The 18,852-nt window shown below is 44.9% G+C and overlaps 1 protein-coding gene across 1 annotated transcript in view; it reads left to right on the forward strand.

Annotated features, from left to right (window-relative positions):
• lhfpl7 (LHFPL tetraspan subfamily member 7) overlaps nucleotides 1-18,462 on the forward strand; it is an 84,716-nt gene extending 66,254 nt beyond the window's left edge. Inside the window, exon 3 of the mRNA XM_071898302.1 lies at nucleotides 18,236-18,462. Within this exon, the coding sequence (XP_071754403.1) occupies nucleotides 18,236-18,462 (227 nt within the window). The remainder of the gene's footprint in view (nucleotides 1-18,235) is intronic.
• Nucleotides 18,463-18,852: the final 390 nt, after the last annotated feature.

Genomic DNA, 18,852 nt, shown 5'->3' on the forward strand with positions numbered 1-18,852 from the left:
AGCACCCACCCTGCTGAAGAGTCCTTGAGCAAGGCACTGAATCCCTACCAGCTGCATGGGTGCTGTTCTGTATCTGACCTTGACCTGTGACCTCCCTGTGGATTACCCTTGTGGGGATCGATAGAGCATCACATTATTATTATTACTTAGTAGATTTGTGTTGTCTTTACTAATTATAAGCCTTTTTCTGCACATGCTCAGTCTCAGCACATCACCTCTCATTAGCCAAGACGGGCACCAAATCGAGCCGCCTAATTATCATGAAATAGACAGAGAAAATTGCTAATGACAGGGAACACAATACACATTAAAATAGAGCGTGTGTGTGTTTGTGTGTTTGTGTGTATATGTGTGTGTGTGCGCGCATGCAGTTAAAGCCCATTCTTCTGAATACGAAATGTAAGACTCGACGGGGGTAATCTGGACTGCATATGGCTACATTCTTGTAAACAGCAGACAGTCGCAGTTTAATTAACCCACAAAATTAGAACAGGAGGCTGCAGCACTTGTGGGTGTATTGGACCATGCGCGATGGAACGGAAACCCGATCGCGGTCTCTTAGCTGGGACCTGAACTGTGGAAGTAGACATCTGATAGGCTGACAGCTCGCCCCGTCGTCAGGATCCTCTGAGTACGTCCTGTATTGTGTAAGCTCAGTGGGGGATTGTGGAGAAGAGACAGTGATGGTCTCATAGCTGCCTTTCAGTGCATGCTAATGGCTAATTAGGCATTTCATGACTAAAGCTGCATGGTTATTCTCATTACATGCTACTCAGTACTCCCAGAGTGCTGCAGTATAGCATTATGGCGAAGACAGGGAGAAGTCGGGGGGCTTGCCTTGGATTCAGTATGCCATCGTAAAGCTTTGTCTTCGCTTTTTTTCTGGGTTTTTTTTTTTAACCCTACACACTTAACTGTGTGAGCTGCTTATTCACAGCCCTTGGATTTAATGGTATGATAATAGCAACCTCCCTCCCCCCATAGCCACCATGTTTATGTGACTGCTTGAAGTCTTTCTTCCTGACATGATAGAAGGCCTGTAGATGCTTCTGTCAGCTTTAGTCCTCACCCAGGCTCTGGGTCATTAAAATGCTGTCTGTCAAACACCCTCCAAATTAGACACAGCCCCATTACTTTTAAAGGGGACAGGGAACGTGAAAGAGTGTGTGTGTGTGTGTGTGTGTGTGTCTTCATGTGTGTGTGTGTGTATGTGTGATCGGGGGGTGGGGTTTTTCCACTGTTGCTTAGCGATAAATCTGTTAATAGAACGGCCACTGAAGATGTTAACCAGTCATTGTGCTATGTGATAAACACCCCAGTTATCATGGTAATTTGACACAAGGGAATGCAGCACAGTGTTTATGTGTGTTGGTTATAGCCAAATTGGGGATAATGTGTGTGTGTGTGTGGGGGGGGGGGAGGGGACAGGGGGTTGGGGAGAGGGTGATGAAGAGGATTTGAAAATGGCACGGGGATGATTTGCAGCAGAGAGGATGATTTGCAGTAAATTTGGTGTTTTGTGTGTGTGTGTGTGTGTGTGTGTGTGTGTGTGTGTGTGTGTGGTCACAGGGCCATTTAATAATGAAAACCCCGCATGTGGCTCGGTCTGCGTTTGCCATGTCACCACCCTCACCCAGGGTGTTTTGCAGACGTGCGTGAGATGCTTTTGGGATGAGGGAATGTATGCACACAGTGGAGATGTTAAGTGCTGTTTTAAGGCCAGGAGTCCTTGTTATTAAAAGGTGACCAGTCAGGGTTTTCCACCTGGCTTTGTCTTCTGCCTATTCATCTTCCCGCAGACTGCGTGACAGGCAAGTGGCCCTGCTCCTCCCTTTGGGTGAGTGTGTCTGCGGCTCCAAAACAAAGCACAATGTTAAAAAGCCTCCCGGTGACTAGCTCTATTCCAGATTATTCCGTTTTTGCACCCAAGTGCCAAGAGCGTAAGAGAGACTATTTATGAGGGAAGATACAGCTGTGTATGTGTGTGTGTGTGTTTGCTTGTGTGTACCTGGGTAGTAGGTCTCCTGCATTTATAACATCATTTATAACTTGAGAGTGTTATTTAATGACTGCAACTGTTTTCCTTTATACTGGAGCGTGTCTGTATGTGTATATGTGTGTGTGTGTATGTCTATGTAGCTATGCTTGCCTAAAAATATGTGGTTAGAAATATGTCTTTGGCTCTCTACAGCTGCTGTCCAATATGCCAGTGCGCTGAGGCCTGCACACACACACACACACACACACACACACACCAGCTTCTGGGGGAGATAACAGCTCTATTTAGTCTGGCCTGCCTGCCTGCCTCGCCGTTCTCCAGTGATAACACTTAATAGTCGCTCCCCCCGGTAGCGCTGTAGCACCTCAGCGAGTCACCCGACTTGCCAGGACCAACGGCAACCAGTGGACAGCAGTCTGTGCTCAACCAAAACATACACAAACCAAGCGGACCATTTTTAGCCAATTGAAGGCAAATGAAGGGTAGATCTATATGATGCTGACATGCTGACGTGACGTTCTGCAGCCAGGATGCGTGTTTGAGCCTCACTGTTTCGACCTCAGCACTCGCCCTCCGCCCACCCAGTTCATCTCTCTGACCTCATGTCTCAGCGCCCTGATGACGAGTTCCTCTCCTCCGCCTGACAAATCTCTCAGCGGGCCACCCTTAACAAGAGGAGGTGTAAATCACAAAATTGGACCCCTCTCCACGCCAAATAAGCTTGCCGGTGCATGGCAGCACCCAAGCACACACATACACCGGTGTTTATTCCCTAGGATTTTGTTCTTGTCAAGGTGGAAAAGCCCCTTAAACAGCATTTAGACCATCATGGGACACTCTATACTACTGTAATTATTTTAGGTGGGTTAGCAGCTACTTAACGCAGGGTGTCCCACTCCACCTATTCAATAGTAGGGCAAACTCTGCCATGCACACACACACACACACACACTGGATCCAGCAGATCAGGAGCTGGTCTCATAGTGGTCAGCCAGCTGTAATCACTAGCATCTTTAAATAGACTTTATTGTCTCTCGATGCCGGTAGGAAACTTTTCTCTGCAATAAGGACACAGAGCCTGCTGTCACACAGCCGTTACACATGCTGTGCTCACATCCTCCCACAGTGAGTCCACTCGGTCTGTCAGGGAGTTATGATTGCTCTGATTGAAGGACAATCAATGTGTGTGTGTGTGGGGGGGGGGGAGAAGAGGGGGGGATTCAATTAAGTCAAACCAAACAGATCTCTGTTGGAAGAGAGTGCTTCAAAACTCCAGAAATTGGTTTTGAAACCATGCAGGGAAAGCCAAAGGAGGGCAACTAGGCACACTGATCCTTTTGTTTGCAATTATATTAGATGCAAACTGAATTGTAGCTGTGTTGACACTATAGATGATTTACAACACCATTAAGTTCTCTGAAACACTAGACAAGAATCAGCAAGATGTTTTAGATACTGAATCTGTAATAGGTGTTTCAATTTTCATAATAATTCAGACATTACACATTAACTATGTGGCCTGGCCTGTAAACATTCACAATATAAGCATTTAAGGCATGGGGATAAAAGTAAACAAAGTGCCTTTACTCAAATCCTGTCCTTGAGATGCTTTCAGGTGTTTTACTTGAGTATTTTCATTTTGACCTTTACTCCCTATATACAAATATATTCTCTACATCTTCTCTAATGTCTGTAGTTGCAAGTTGCTTGAAAGAAAAGTTGAGCAATGAGTCTAAGCATAACATGACCACTGACTGTTATTTATTTTACCTGAAGAGATTAATGCATAGAACACATACTAATAGTGATATACAATAACTTCTTCTCCTCTGTACTTCTAAGGCAGCATTGCTTGAGTTGCCACCAATTTCTAGGTTTCTAGACACTTTCTCTTATGTCTCTCAGGCTGTCAGTGTTGGTATGATAGATGCTCAGAGAGAGAAACAAGTCCCCCCTCCCCTACACACACACACACACACACACACACACACATCCATCAGTGTGTGTGATTAAGGCCCAGAATCACCCCTGAATGAACAGGGGTCACCCTTTGACCCTGACCACTGCCACCCTGCATGTGAGTAAGTCTGTGTGTGTGTGTGTGTGTGTGTGTGAGAGAGAGAGAGAGAGAGAGAGAGAGAGAGAGAGAGGATGCAGCATTAAATAAAGGAGAGTCAGGCAGACCCTGGTTACCAAGAAGCTGTAGGGCCAAATGTCGCATAGCTACACACAGGCCGGTGTGTGAGAGGCTCGCCCACCGCTGGCCCGACTGTTTCCATACAGGCTGCTGTAACCAAGGAAATGCTTTGATCGCATCAGCGCTCTTTCCCCTTGTGTCTCGGTGGTCTTGAATGCCTCTCTGATCGTCTTTGTTACCTAGGCCTTCGTTTACACACATCTGAAAGCGTGTGATCGAATGAAGGAGAGATGGAAGCCATTTCTCAGCATAGAAAGGCCGAGGCTAGATTTTCTGATTGTCTCATTAGAATAAAGAAGCAACAAGAAACTTCAGACATCTTCATTTATTTATTTCGGTAACGCTTTATTTTACAGCCCGCTAATTAACATTAGCATGTAACTAGTAAGTTAAGGGGTAACAATTTTGTAATTATGAGAGATTTAGGTAGTTATGGTGTAACTATTTTTGTAATTACCGCATACTTAAAAAATGATTACAGGGTGCAAAAACGTAATTAGGGGGGACAAGACAAATGTCGGTGCTGCATATTACATTCAATCAAGTTCTTCTATGTTCAATTGAGACTGTGTGTTGAAGTTCCATATTTTTTGTGTATGCTATAACCCTAACCCTAACCCTAACCCCTATGCAGTAATTATGAAAATAGTTACACCATAACTACCTTATAAATCTCTCATAATTACAAAATTGATACTTACTTAATTCCCAGACTACTTGTTTTGTTACCCTGTAACTACAGCATTGTTATTTTATTAGTACCCCATAATTACAAACTAGTTACACCCTAATTAGCGGGCTGTAAAATAAAGTGTTACCTTTATTTCCTTTTCTGGTCTCCCTTTTTTCTCCTTCCATCAGACCAAGTTTCAGTTTTCCCTTCATCTTGGGAGAAAAGGTTGGGGAATAGGGGTGGGTGGCTTAGGGATGGGGAGGGGGATGGGGGGGGTTGTGTTTAATGTCCTGATGTTGCTAGGGACAACCAAGTATCTGGATGCCTCAGCAGGGCTCATTTACCTGTTTGTCCAGAGAGAAGGGAGGGAGGAGGTTGAGGGGAACTGCTGACGTCCCCCGACACTCCATTAGCATGGGCAGCACTTGACGAGATGTCATTAGGATGTGTGCCTGTGTGTGTGTGGGTGTGTGTGTGTGTGTGTGCACCTGTGTGTGTGTGCACCTGTGTGTCACACTATGCCCATCATCTGTGAACTCACATATGCAGAGATGGATGGAAGATGGCAGAGGGAAGAAGGTAGATTGTTTACTCCGGTGCTCCATGCTAACACTTAGCATACACTATGTTGAGTGATAGTAGGCGACTAGCATTATCTCAAAAGTGAGAAAACGAGAAATTGTCGCAGCTCTAAAGATAAAGAGTAAGTAATCTGAAATGATATCCAGCTACGTCTGGCAGTTTTGTGCAGGAGATTGGTAAAATTTATACAAAATATATTTCCCTGTTTCCACAGGAAGTTAACATGGTGGTGGGTAATGGGAGACTGTGTAGGCTACAGCTAAAAATCACTGCACAGCAGATGAATACATGGTTGCTCACCTGGAATAGTTCCAGAATTAAACCCGTCTACATCAGCTACATTAAGTTGATGATATTTTATTTTTACAGGCTACATAATAAAAACTACTGACAGCATTTTATTACCTAAAGGTCAGTCTTCTTACTTTGGATAATTCTAGTCGCCTACTATCACTTATCATATTATATGCTAAAGCGTTAGCATGGAGCACTGGAGCAACACATGGATGATTTTGGTGAAGAGGGAAGGAAGAGGAGAATACAGGAGAAGTGGATAGGCAGTGGACAAGGAGGAAAGGGAAGAACAGTGAGGAAGATAAAGTAGAGCAAAGAAAGCCATCTTATCTAGAGGGTTCATCTCTAACCGGTAGCTGTAGCCGGCCGCTCCGGTGCTACATCTCTTGTAATGAGCTTGATCCCAGAGATCTGCTGATCAAATGATCACAAGCCACTGGCGGTCCAATTTGACACAGCAGCCAGCAGTGGAGGACCCCGCCTCTAAAGCCGACACATCCGTTACAAAGGCGGCCTGCAAAATATCATTTGCAGAGAATTAAGACAAAAGCTTCCCTTTGTTCTCGCTCCCTCGGGGCGCCGTGTATTTCAACACTTCTGAACAATGGCTTCCAGATGCAACTGAGAAATGTGACAAAACGGACTGCAGTGGAAATCACATATACACACACACGCACACACACACACACCCGAGGAGCATGGTTTGTTTACTCTGTTGGAAATCCACAATAAAGAAAGATGCTCCACTCCCAACAACAAGATGCATTCAACCAAGGCTGAGTGTAGCAGAGGCGTACTGACACACACACACAGACACACACACACACACACACATACACACAAACACACTTCTCTATGTAAAAGAAGCTGTTTAGAGCCCTTGGCGGTTTTAGAGACTTCATCTGGAATGTGGCTGAGAGGGAACATCCAATCTTCTTTAAAACCCTGTTTTCTCTCTCTATCCTGCGTGTGTGTGTGTGTGTGTGTGTGTGTGTGTGTGTGCGCGTGTGTGTGTGCATCTGTGTGCGTGTGTGTGTCTGAACCGAATTGTCTCTAGGCGAAAGTTCTCATTAAAAGTCCACAAAAGTCACACACAGACTACATTGTTAAGGCTCTCTAAGCATCTCTGGCATTATTTACAGGACACACACACACAAACACGCACAAACACCTGCTATAGACTATAGCCTGTCAATGTCTTGACAGAGATGTTATTTATATATGAATCCTGTCTGGTCTGGATCCCCTGCCCTGCCCTCACACACACACACACACACACACACACACACACACACACACACACACACTACGCCCACCCCAGGTCCCCCACTAGGCAGGCCATTGAGGTGAAGGCTGAAGGTAATGGTTTCCATTTTCCCTTAATGCCAGTGGGTCAGGGAGTGACGGCAGGGCAGAGCTTCATTACAGCAGCCCAGCGGGGCTCCTTGTCTCCTGGAGGAATTCATTACGTTGTCCCCCCCCCACCCCCTTTCTTTCTTTCTACCATAGCAGAACCCTTTAAGGTGCTATAAGCGCTATAATGTTCCCACTATTACTCTTTTCTATAGAAAAAGTGCTGTCTCAACTGCATTTTGCGCTGATAATGAAATGCAGGTCTTGCAATGTGCAAACGCAAACTGGAAATAGCGGTGAACAAAGGAAACAAAGAGGAAAAAGGCAATGGTATGTTCATCTGCTAAATCAAAGCAGGATCCAGCACGGCGAGTTTAGCACAAGATGTAAACAAAGACAATGAACCGGAAGAGGAAAGGAGAAGCTTTTCCACAAGGCAACACAAGCAGACATGATATTTTGGACCGATTGCAGACGGTCACACAGTGGAGGATGTGAGGAATTTGAGTTTAGTCAGCAAGCCTGTGCACACTGAAGCCTGAAGCCAATGCAGAGCTGTGTTTTTTCTGTAAACGTGTCCTTTTCTGCGTAAGAACCTGCTGAAATTCATTTCCGCAGCAAATATACTGCCTGCTTAACTCTCAGACACTCAGCAGAAACTCCCACAATACAGCCAGTGTGCTCCATACTGACTTTTCATGGTCAGAGTCACAACTCCTACCAACTCTTTCTACCGGTGCTCTCTCCATTTTCATTCTGGTTGTTGTTTTCATAAACTGTCAACCACCTGTGTAGCATCAAACCCCGCCTCTTCTTCCTTGTGAGTGGTTGTTTTCTCAACTATTGAAAGTGCTCCACTCTGCCTAAAAAGAAGCTAAGCACAGCTATGGATGATTTGAACAATCACAAAAGCACAGACACACATGCACACTGATTAACGGGAGCTCATCTTTAGTTACTGTGCTCAGGTGCCTAGCTCCTCATCTCCTTCTTTTGTCTGCATTAGCCTTGAGCCCATCACATTCACACTGATCCACTCCGTTTCTCCATTCCACCGCCTCATAAACACACTGCCAAAGGGACAGCTTTTTAAAATGTCTAAGGATGCAAAGTCCATTTACACAACGTTGGTGAAACGACAGCAGAATTTCGCCGTTGTCCTGTCGGAACCGCCGTAATTCCAGTTGCAGTGTTTTCCATTTCATTTTCTCACTTGAATTACAGGGTCCTCTATGTGCTGAGTGAGCTTCAAAACCCTCGGACTTGGAAAAGCCATTCAAAATACATTCTGCAATTTGAAAAAAATGAAAAATGCGTGGCAGTCAATTGAAAAATAAGTACGCTGTCCTTAGCACTCCCCGTGAATGCATGCGTTTTGCACTTTTCATTACACCTGTGGTATTTTGTGGTGAGTTATGAGTCCTAGGGTATATTATATCAAATTTGTTGGTGTGGTTACTGTTTTTATGTCTAAATGTGTGTTTATTCGACCACATCCACCACATCTGCTGTGTTGTTTTCATGTGTTTTTAAACATATGTTTTTACACCTGGCATGAAAATTACCTTGAGGGGACGTATACAGTTTATTGAATTGAGCTGAACGGGTGGCACACTGACTGTATGTATGGTACACTGGATGAAGATTTGAACAGTAATGCCACAACATGGCTGGATACACCAAGCACATAGTAGAGTAGTCGGGCTGCACTGACGTTCGCAGCTGACATTCCCTCTTGGACCCGGGGCAGCTACTGAACCCAGGAGACATCTGGCTTAAGGGCTTAGCCTCAGGGCCAAGGGCTGTCAACACAATCACGGGGTTAATGTCAAATACACAGGGGTATACACACACATACACACACACACACACACATCACCTTCGCCAGCCAGTCACATGCAGCACAGGGACAGATGTTCAGGTTTCATCGTTCAAACCGCTGCTTCCTCATTCCTCACAACACACACTGAAATCAACCGCTATCACGCTAAGACAAACTCCTCACAGTTGATTGATGTCTTCGATCTCCTCGCCGTCTTCTCCCATGTATTATTATTATTTATTTTCCCATCCGCGCACGTGAAGTACTTTGTCTCCTCTGCTAATTCAATCTACGAGGCGGGATGGATGGATTGAGTGACAGATTGGTTTTGGTTCGGGGTGTGCACCGACACAACCCCGCGTGCGCCGTGGGTTGCCGCACAAGGGATAAGCAAGTCAAGGACAAGCAATTTGTCTGAGGTGTAAATTAATTTGCAACATAAAAAAAAGGGACGGAGATATGGAAATGGAAGTAATTAAGATGATAGATTGGATGCAGCGTGGAGATTCATGTGTCTTCGCTACAGTGCTCCCAGGACGGAGATTCACACTCATAAGCGTGAGTTCAGATGGCTCAGCATGCTCTGGGAGCTGGGAGACGGATACTTGAGGCGGCCTTTGTTTTGAGGCTGGAAAGGCGGTGTCCAAATAAGCCTGCTTGTTGTTCTTTCTTTCTTTCTTCATTCCAGTCATCGCTTCATTGCTTTGTTCTTTCCTTCTCTCTTGTCTCTCTTGCCTCAATCTATAACTGGATGAAGGCACACCCTTGTTGGAACAGTGTCACCCCACTTCTTGATTTGTGTATGTTATGTCATTGGATTGAAGACACGTTCACTCTCAAATTGATTATCTGAGTTTTTGATACAGCACTAAACGTGAGTTTAACACAAGTTTATTTTGACGCTGTAAGGATTGTTTACTTTGGTCATGCTTGCACAATGCTTTAAATTGACCTGTAAGTCTGTCAACGATGGCGCTGTATTTGTATTTCTTTCTCTGTTGGAGTATTCACAATATATTCTCTTGTTGTAATTGCTTGTTGTCTTATCTCCAATACTCTGTATTTGCTCTGTTCTTATCTATCTCCTTCTCTCTGCTGCTGCAACCATCCAATTTCTCCACAGGGAATCATTAAAGTTTCACCTGATCATCTAATCCAATCTAAAGTTTATACAAGTCCAACTTCGGTATATTCATCTACGTGAATATACAGAAGATTTCCATGCCCAAGTAAGCTCTGGACTGTGGCCTTCACCACCCATGCAGTAATCTGTATGAGCGGAGCGCCGTCTGAATGACTCAGTGATAAACAGGCCTATTACTGAGCTCTGATTGACCACTGCATGGCCAGGCCCGCTCACTCTATAGATAGTAGAAGCTATTTTACCGCCCCGCTAATCTCTCCTAACTCCCTGTATTTTATTTCCTCATTGGCTCTCTCTTCTCTGTCCCTCTTCCTTCCCCCTCTCACTCTTTTATCTCTCTTTGCCGGGCTCTCAAGGTCAACAGGTTTTTGCCTCCATTTAGCCAGCAGAGGACCAGTCCATTGAATCCGGTGTGATCTTCTCCTCTAACAAGGTTCCGACAAGCTATTCCCCCCGCAGTTTAGAACAGGTGTCGTAGCCATTCTGAGCACGCTCCCTTTGTCCGCCTCGCCTCTTTGTGCTGCCTAAAAAGCAGGCTGGACCCAACAAATTGAATTTTTTTTCTTCCCCGGTGATGTTATTTGCTCGTTTAATCTTTTTAGTGAATAGAAGCGGCTATTGCTCATCACCGGCTGCTGATCTTCACGTCTCCTCGCTGAGACGCCGAACACTCCTTCTCCTTCACCTTCAACTGTATTGCGTATTTCTCGCCGCTTTCTTTTTCTCCCTGTCTCTCTCAGTATAATTCTGTGGAGGATAACTGTGTCTCTGTCTCATGTCCTTCCTGACTGGACCAGGACAGACTCATTTCTTCTCCTTCATCCCTGTACCCTTCCTGTAGACCTTGGTGTGGCACCATTTCTCCACAAAAGACAATTTCCTATCCTATGGCCCCAAAAATAGAGCTCTCTTGCATTCTTCTTTGCACAATAATCGTTGATGAAAATGGAGGCAAAATACATGAACAATGACAGATAGCTCTACCAAAATGTTTCCCTGAATCTCGTATGGCTTAAAACTCATCTCTTTCTTCCTCTGTTCCCTCTCCCCATCCCTTTTTCTCTCTTAATTTTTTTTCAGACACACTTATTACGGAGTCGTGTTTTAGTTGGCGCTGCGTACGTGATCACCTCTAGCCAAACGTTTCAAGAAATGTAGGTAGTCGGAGAAGCGTCATTAGCATAATTTCCCAGAGGCACACTGAGCTTAATTATCAACATGGCTGTGTGCAGACTACAGCACAGCTCATCACATTAGGATGGAGTCCCTGCTGTTTATGCCCACGCTCCGCCAGGTCCCAGCTGACTACCTGGAGACGCATTGCTGGCACAGCTCAAATCCCGACAACTCACAAACTTTCATCTTCCACACCGCCGTTCCTCTCCCGGAGCACACCGAGGGGTCGCAATGAAGGAAGAAACTCATGGTACATTTGGATGTGCAACACATCGCATAGCGGAAGACTTTGGTGGGCCATCTGTTGCCGTCCAAATACAGCGCTGTCCGTGCCACTTGTGTTTTGGCCGCGTTTCCGTTTCAAGATGATCGGCGTTCCTCCTAGGCCGAAACAGTCGGCCGCTGTCTGAGATTCATCTGTCATGCCCTTATCGCTCCTTAATGCACGGTCACATCCGTGTTTTAAATCAGACGGCGGACGCTCGGCCTCCTCCTGCACTCAGACACCGAGGAGAAAAGTGTGTGTTTGTGTATGTGTGTGTGTGTGTGTGTGTGTGAGAGAGAGAGACAGACAAAAAGTTATCCATCGCTATCACCGTCTGCCTGTAGATAAAGAGGGAAATGGAAATACTCCACTGTGTGCGGCCGGTGAAAAGCCAATTTCCTAGAGACACGCCACACTTCTCCACTGCCCTTTATTCTGCTTTCATTATCGGACACACACACACACACTCTCACATTTCCAATAGCACACATCAGCAAAAACACAGATTGATTTAATAACGCAGTTTAAACCACAAACTTCTTTCCGATTTTCTTGTTAATTGGTAGGTGAATACATCCCCAACTGACCTGGGCAGTGGTGTGTGTATGTGTGTGTGTGTGTGTGTGTGTGTGTGTATGTGTGTGTATATGCATGTATCTGTGTACGTGTGTGTACTATGGACTCCCTCTTCACTCCCCCAGGCTGTTGCTGTAAATAAGCTTCCTATTTACATCAGCTTGTCTGGTTAAATATGGGTTACTATTGTCTACACTGGACAAGACAGAAATCAACTTACCTGTCCTATTCATGCACAACATTTGCTTATGGAATGAAAGGGGGAAGGGAGACAAGAGGATAAAGAATACGGCGAAGGAAGGCACCCTTAGAAAAACAGTAGTTTTGATGTATAGCTTTGGGCCTGCATCTGTAATTAAGCAATATTTCTCAGCATTTCCCAGCATATGTTTCATGTCACTGTGTTTCATCACTGCCAAACATCGCTGGCAACACAAACAAATGAGCATTGTGTCGGCAAATCAAGATTTATTATACACATCCGCTGTTGTTGTTTTGCATTCGCCCCCAACTTTACAGAAAAAGGCAGGCATTAGCCTTGGTAGAAGTGAAAAATTGTGTTTTTTCTCTTCTGGCTGCTGTGTGGATGTCTTTGTTATTCAGGTAATGTGACATCAAACAGGTATGTGGTTATGTAAGGCGTCTGTCTGTGTAATCGAAGGAACAACATGGCCACAGTATAATGTGTGGGTTCTTTCATCTGCCTTTGAAGTGAACAGTAGCAGCAGATAATGTCCCAATTTGGACAGCGGCCAAATGGAAAGTTGCTTTCAGGGGTGAGCGTCAACGCCGGGTGCTGATGACACCCGGATGATGCCGGTAACACCCTAAGGCCCACTGTGGGTCTGTGCCTCGTCTCTGAGTTTTTGTATCTTACATGTCTTACTGCTCTCTCCCGGTGGAGCTGGTGGTCTCTGGCTGGCTTGTAGGTCAGAGAAGATAAGCAGCACAACATTAGTCTATTCTAATACATTCTAGCTTCCCCTCCCTGGCTGCAAGGCTTGAATGTATATTGCATAACCCGTCCTTTCTTATTTTTCAATGTCAGTGTCTTTTCTCTTGCTGGCCTGTTGTTATTAAATGCTTTACAGTTTCTGCCCTGCCTGGAGGAATGCACAAAGACAGCATGTTAGAGAGCCAAGCTAACACTTCTACAACGTAAATTCACCCTATGATCCATACCAAGGTTTACCCACACCCTATTGTTTAGACAGTGAATCACTCGGCTTCAATACACTCAACAATACAATGCTACCGTACACCTGCCTTTACTGTGCGGTACTCATCTAGACAGGCGTCTTACTGTCTGCGCCTGGGTGACAATAATCAGCGCAGTGGGGATATATAATGGTTAGCCAGAGGGAACAAAACAGACTGATGACACCATACCATGGCAAAGCAGGAATTAGACAGAGCTGCATGTAGGGGAGCCACCCATTTCCAGTTCAATCTAATTCAACTCTCCCCATTGCTAACAGAGTTACGGCAGTCAGCGTGGGGTGGTAATAGAGTTTGATCCAAGGCAGAAGTCTTGGCATTGTAATGAACGGGGCCTTGAGGCTCCCAGGATGGGAGCTTTAATTAGCAACTTCTAGGGGGGATGGAGGAAATGCAGGAACACCAGATAGATACGAGGACTAGGATATGACTGAGACTATACCGGATTTTTGATATTCCCCACCAAGAAGATTCACCATTGTTTTACTAGACTCCTACAGTTGATTTCAGGCATTGATATTGAAAATAGATTGAAACGCACACCAGTATTAGTGGGGGGCAGGAACAAAGATTCAAAGTGAAAAATAGTAGCTGCACTCCCATAGCTCCGATGAACAATTCTTTATTGTCTTAAAAAAACAATGTTTCGAGCAACACTGTCTTTATCAAGGTATAAAGCAAAATGTCGACTCCCTTAAATACATCAATAATAATCAATAATCATTAGGACACTACTAGGCAGATAAAAATAGAATACACAGAGATACCACCCAAAGTAACCTCAATAAAAACAAGAGAGGCAATTCTAAAATATTATCAATACAAAAATCAAGCACTAATACATATAAATATATGGTCCAATGGTGGAGGAAACCACACGTAGAAAAGAGGAGGCACATCGCAAGGCATTGATATGGAAACATGAGCAACCTTATGATCTGTGTGTGTGGTGTGTGTGCCTGAAGACCTTGGCCAACCCTATATGATTTCAGCGATGAAACGATGCACCGTTACGCATGGACGCCGGGTCATCACACGCACCGTCCCGCCACATAACCCCATTCAATCTCTCTCTCATCCTCACTGCTCTGAACCTCTGTTTCTCCCTCGCTGGGAGCGACTTTCCATCTCTCGCTAGATCACAGAGAGGTGAGCAGTCAGGGGAGAAGACAAAGGGATTCAAGGTTAATTTAGTTAAACCTGCGCTGAGACTTTGGCAGGTGGCGTGACGCTTTCTCCTCCGGTTTATTTCATTTTGCTGCTTCCACCCCTCCCTGTGACGCAGACACACGAAAACGTCCACGCAAAGACGAGAGAAACAAACACACAAGGGCATTCGCTATTCATCATCGTACACAAAGCATCCACAGCCTTGCAGCTACCTGTGAAAACAGGCCGAATCTGATGAACAATGAAATCTAGTGCTCTTGAAATGCTCCTGGCTGCTACGCCTTTCCAAATCGATATTTTACTCCCCGAATCAGAGGTCTGAGTGCACTTCAAAGCTGCTGAAGTGTGCATTCAAACAAGTTGTCAGTCGTAAGAAATAATCACCAGCTGTGAGTAATGCAAGGATGTTTTTTTCAAGGTTCGCAGACTTCAAGGATGTCAAATGCTGAAAATACGAATGAAAGATGAATTTGAGAAGCTCAGGATCATGCAGCCTGACTGCAATCACACAGAACGTGCTAAAACAGCATGATATTGGTAAATTGATTGGCCCTGTTTGTTTTGAGGGTGTTTTACTGGCATTTACCACTTCACGTTGATTGTGCAGTGGTTGCATGCACACAGACAGAGAAGCAGCAAAAACTGATATTGCTATTGTCCCTTCTGCATTTGTCTCCATTTGACTAGAGGGGTTTTCCATACTTTATCCATATTTACATATGTACTGGGGCAACAAAAGGCAAAAATAACCATTTCTGCTTGTTAACACGTGTTCATATATTTTGCTTTTATAATATAATAAAGTATGGTACTAGTCAATGAAATTTAAATATCTGAGAAACTGCTGTATGTTGTCATTGTTATTGCCGTCTTTCCTGTGAATGAACACACCCCTTGACAGATTGTAACCCCTTCTTTGGGACTTGTGTGTGTGGGATATGAGTCTGGGACATATTAGCGGCCAGCTAACTTGAGGTCTCTCCATTATTCACTGCCCCATCATCTCTGAGCCATTATGATAGCCTCATGCACTCAGCAGCACTCAGCAGTCCCACCTGATTGGGGTTGACAGCACTCACTCTCTCCACACCTCTCTACTTTCCTCCTCGCTGTGGAGAAAGGTCTGGCCAAGCGAGACTACTTTTCTCCCTATCTGAACTCCCACAATGCAAGCTGTTGATTGGGGCTTGCAAGCTGTGTCTATTAGGAGGCAGGAGGGAAATGATGGAGGCACTGAATGCTTTTTACTGCCCGGTGGCTATTGTGTAGATGGCTCTTTAAAATCCCTGTAATTGCATTTTAATGGCAATTCCTGGTGTCTAACAGAGTTGATTAGTGCCGTACCTGTCACCCAACAGTGGTTTTAACACCTCCCTGTCCTGATGAATCTGCATCGCCTGGACAGTCCTGGGTGCTGAGACACAATTACCCCTGTTGGTTTAGGTAATGCTAGGTGAATTTTTTCAAGTTGGAGGTCTTCAAGTTTCAATGGTGGCTCAGTTGGTGTTTGCAGTTCATTAACAATAATGCCAGCTGCCTTACTGGATATTCCATGTGATCTCAGCAGCTCTCCCCGGTTATCACCATCCTGAATAAACACCTGCATGGTCACCCCTTTATTATCTTACCCAGTGATGTCAATAAAACATGAAGCATTCAGTATGCCATGTCAAATGCGAGTGCACACGCATAGACACACGCTGCTCTCCTGGTTGCAGGAGTAATGAATGCTTTGAGGTTTCAGTCTCCCTGCATGGTGTCATATCAGCACCTTTCATCGCACTGTCCATTCCCCATAGGATTAGACCGCTGGGCTGTGTTTTCACGAAACTGAGCTTGTCCGTCCCCGCCCATAGTGGGCCCTGTATAGAAAACTAGGGCGCAGTTTCACGTTTTACTTTACCTTACATAAAGGTTGACCACATGTAAACTTGAAGAGCAGAGACCTCATTATGCAAATGTATGCTATGAATGTATGGTATGCAATGCATGCCATCACGCATTAGGTCATTCAGACGTGTGAATGCACTTCCATTGGTTTAATCCCTCTCATTGTTTTACATTAAGATAGAAAGAATACAATTGATCCATATGGAGTTTTCAGCTCTGATATGAGGTTGATTTTTACTATTTTTCAACAGTTCTGCTCCCATTAAGGACTTGCAGAGATCCAGTGAACCTGAGCTGCAGCTTATCTGATCCAGACAACAACTACCCTGCATCCCCTCCTGCTCTCGTTGATAAAATCCAGCCCTCACATCGCTTACCTGCCACTTGTTAGAGACCACTGCTTTGATTTAATTTCTGTATTGATTATTTTGGAGTCTGCTGTGTTGTTCATTATTTATCCATTCAGGGAGGTGTGTGTCAAGATTTGCTTTAAATGCCATCATTTGCCACGGATGGCAAGCGCACGCCTGTGTCTTTGTGCGCCTTCCACAAAAGCGATAGTTTGATAAAGAAGGTCATTAAAGTGTCGTTAGCCAGTGAGCTTTGAGGCGCCGGGCCCCTGCAGATAAAACAGAGAGCTGGGAGGGCTGGGCACTGGGCTGGGATACACAACACTGAGAGTCAGACATAACTTCAGTGAACTCCATCGAGAGACTCTAGGGCAGGCTAGTCTAGACGATCCCCACTCTGGAGATACCACTCTCCACACCTCATTCTGCTCCTCTCTTCTCTGCAGTCTATCCCAAAGCCCCCAGCGTCCAACCAGAACATCAAAGAAAGCTTCCTGCACCCCTCCTCTCCTTCACTGCCTACACAGACCATTGATTTGATACTTGTTCAGCTATTGCGTTGTATCTCTCGCTTGAGCGTTAACGTTCCATCGACCACGCAGCGCTGCCCTTGAAAGTAGGAAAGCTGATGTCTCCTGGAATCAATACAGCGTAACAAAAGATATGTTTGTTGTGTTTTCCAGACAACTACTCGCTACCACAAGTTCAAGCTCTTCCAGTAACCCCACCTCCCCAAACCTAAAACAACTATGACACCTGGCATTGTAATGGAAATCCAACCGGCACTCAGAATGACTAAGAGCAGCATTGATACTCTGTAGCGCAGTCGATAACTGCTTGGCAGCACGGCAGGCAGACTTGACTCAATTTGTAAAAGTGAGCCACTGTCTGACTGCATGGGCACAGAGGATACTGTCTGGGAAAGCTGATCGCCGCAGAAGTGCCGAGCGAGCTTCTGTTTTTGTTTTTTTTCCCCCAAGCCCTTGAGTTTTGGAATGAGGAGTGCTAATGGATTTAGGGAGACATGATTCATTTTGCATTAGAAGGCTCTGTCAATTACAGGTCATCAAGCGCCTATGTTTTTCAATACATGAAAAGCCCTGTTCCGCAATTGTGAATTGACTTGAGAAACTGTCAAGGTTGTGATTTATTTTCATATATGTATCATAGGGCAATAAATCACAAGCCTGGAATATATTCAGAGTGCAAATGGAGGTAGCATTGGTGAAGTATCTAAATTACACACTTGACTCTGGGTCAGACTGTTAGCTTTTCCTGCAAAACCTCTACTGCCACCAAGTGGCTTTTCAGTAAAGATACCAGGAAAACTGCATGCAGACCAAGACATGAGGACGTTTGAAAGAGAGGCGTACTTGTAGGAGAAGCTGGATATATTTTAGGTAGAGTTGAGCTTCCACATTATCATCCTCATCATTAACCCTTTCCTCCAACAGCCTGTGTGAATGTACTGTAGGCTACAGTTTCTTTTTTATCTGACCCAGTTCCTCTTCTGTCTTCCCCTGCAGTGTTCATCATGGGTTCTGGTCTGCTGGTGTACCCCTTCGGCCTAAACTCCACCCTGGTCAGGTCCTTCTGCGGGGACTCGGACATCTACTACGCCGGCGAGTGCCAGATCGGCTGGGGCTACATGCTGGCTATTGTAGGAGTTATGCTCACTCTCTTCTTGCCCTTTTTTGCCAAATATGCACCAAAGGAGCAGCTGTCCCCCACCCCTTTGCCCACTCTCTTATAGTGCATTGAATTGATCCCTAGTATTTCCTCCCTGACGACTCTTTCTAATCCGTGCTTGATGTCATGGAGAGACGCCTGCATCCCATTTTTTAAAGGTGATGCTGTTTGAGAAGACCCACTCAGTGATTACTGAACAACATACACTGTCTTCCTGCATCTTTTATCTGATTAATTCAATTCATTTGAATGGAATGTTTTATGTTACAATAATAACACAATTGCTGTGTGATTTCCCCCCCCCCCTCGAATCCATCATTATTATGATTTTAGGAATATTTTCCACAGTTTGACATTTTACAACATATCTGTTCTGGAAATGATACAGTCAGAGGATGCAAGGACTGATGACATCACCCTTATTTCACATGATTAAACGAAATTAATACAAACA

The sequence above is a fragment of the Centroberyx gerrardi genome, chromosome 11, assembly GCF_048128805.1.
Source record: "Centroberyx gerrardi isolate f3 chromosome 11, fCenGer3.hap1.cur.20231027, whole genome shotgun sequence".
NCBI classification, from domain to species: domain Eukaryota; kingdom Metazoa; phylum Chordata; class Actinopteri; order Beryciformes; family Berycidae; genus Centroberyx; species Centroberyx gerrardi.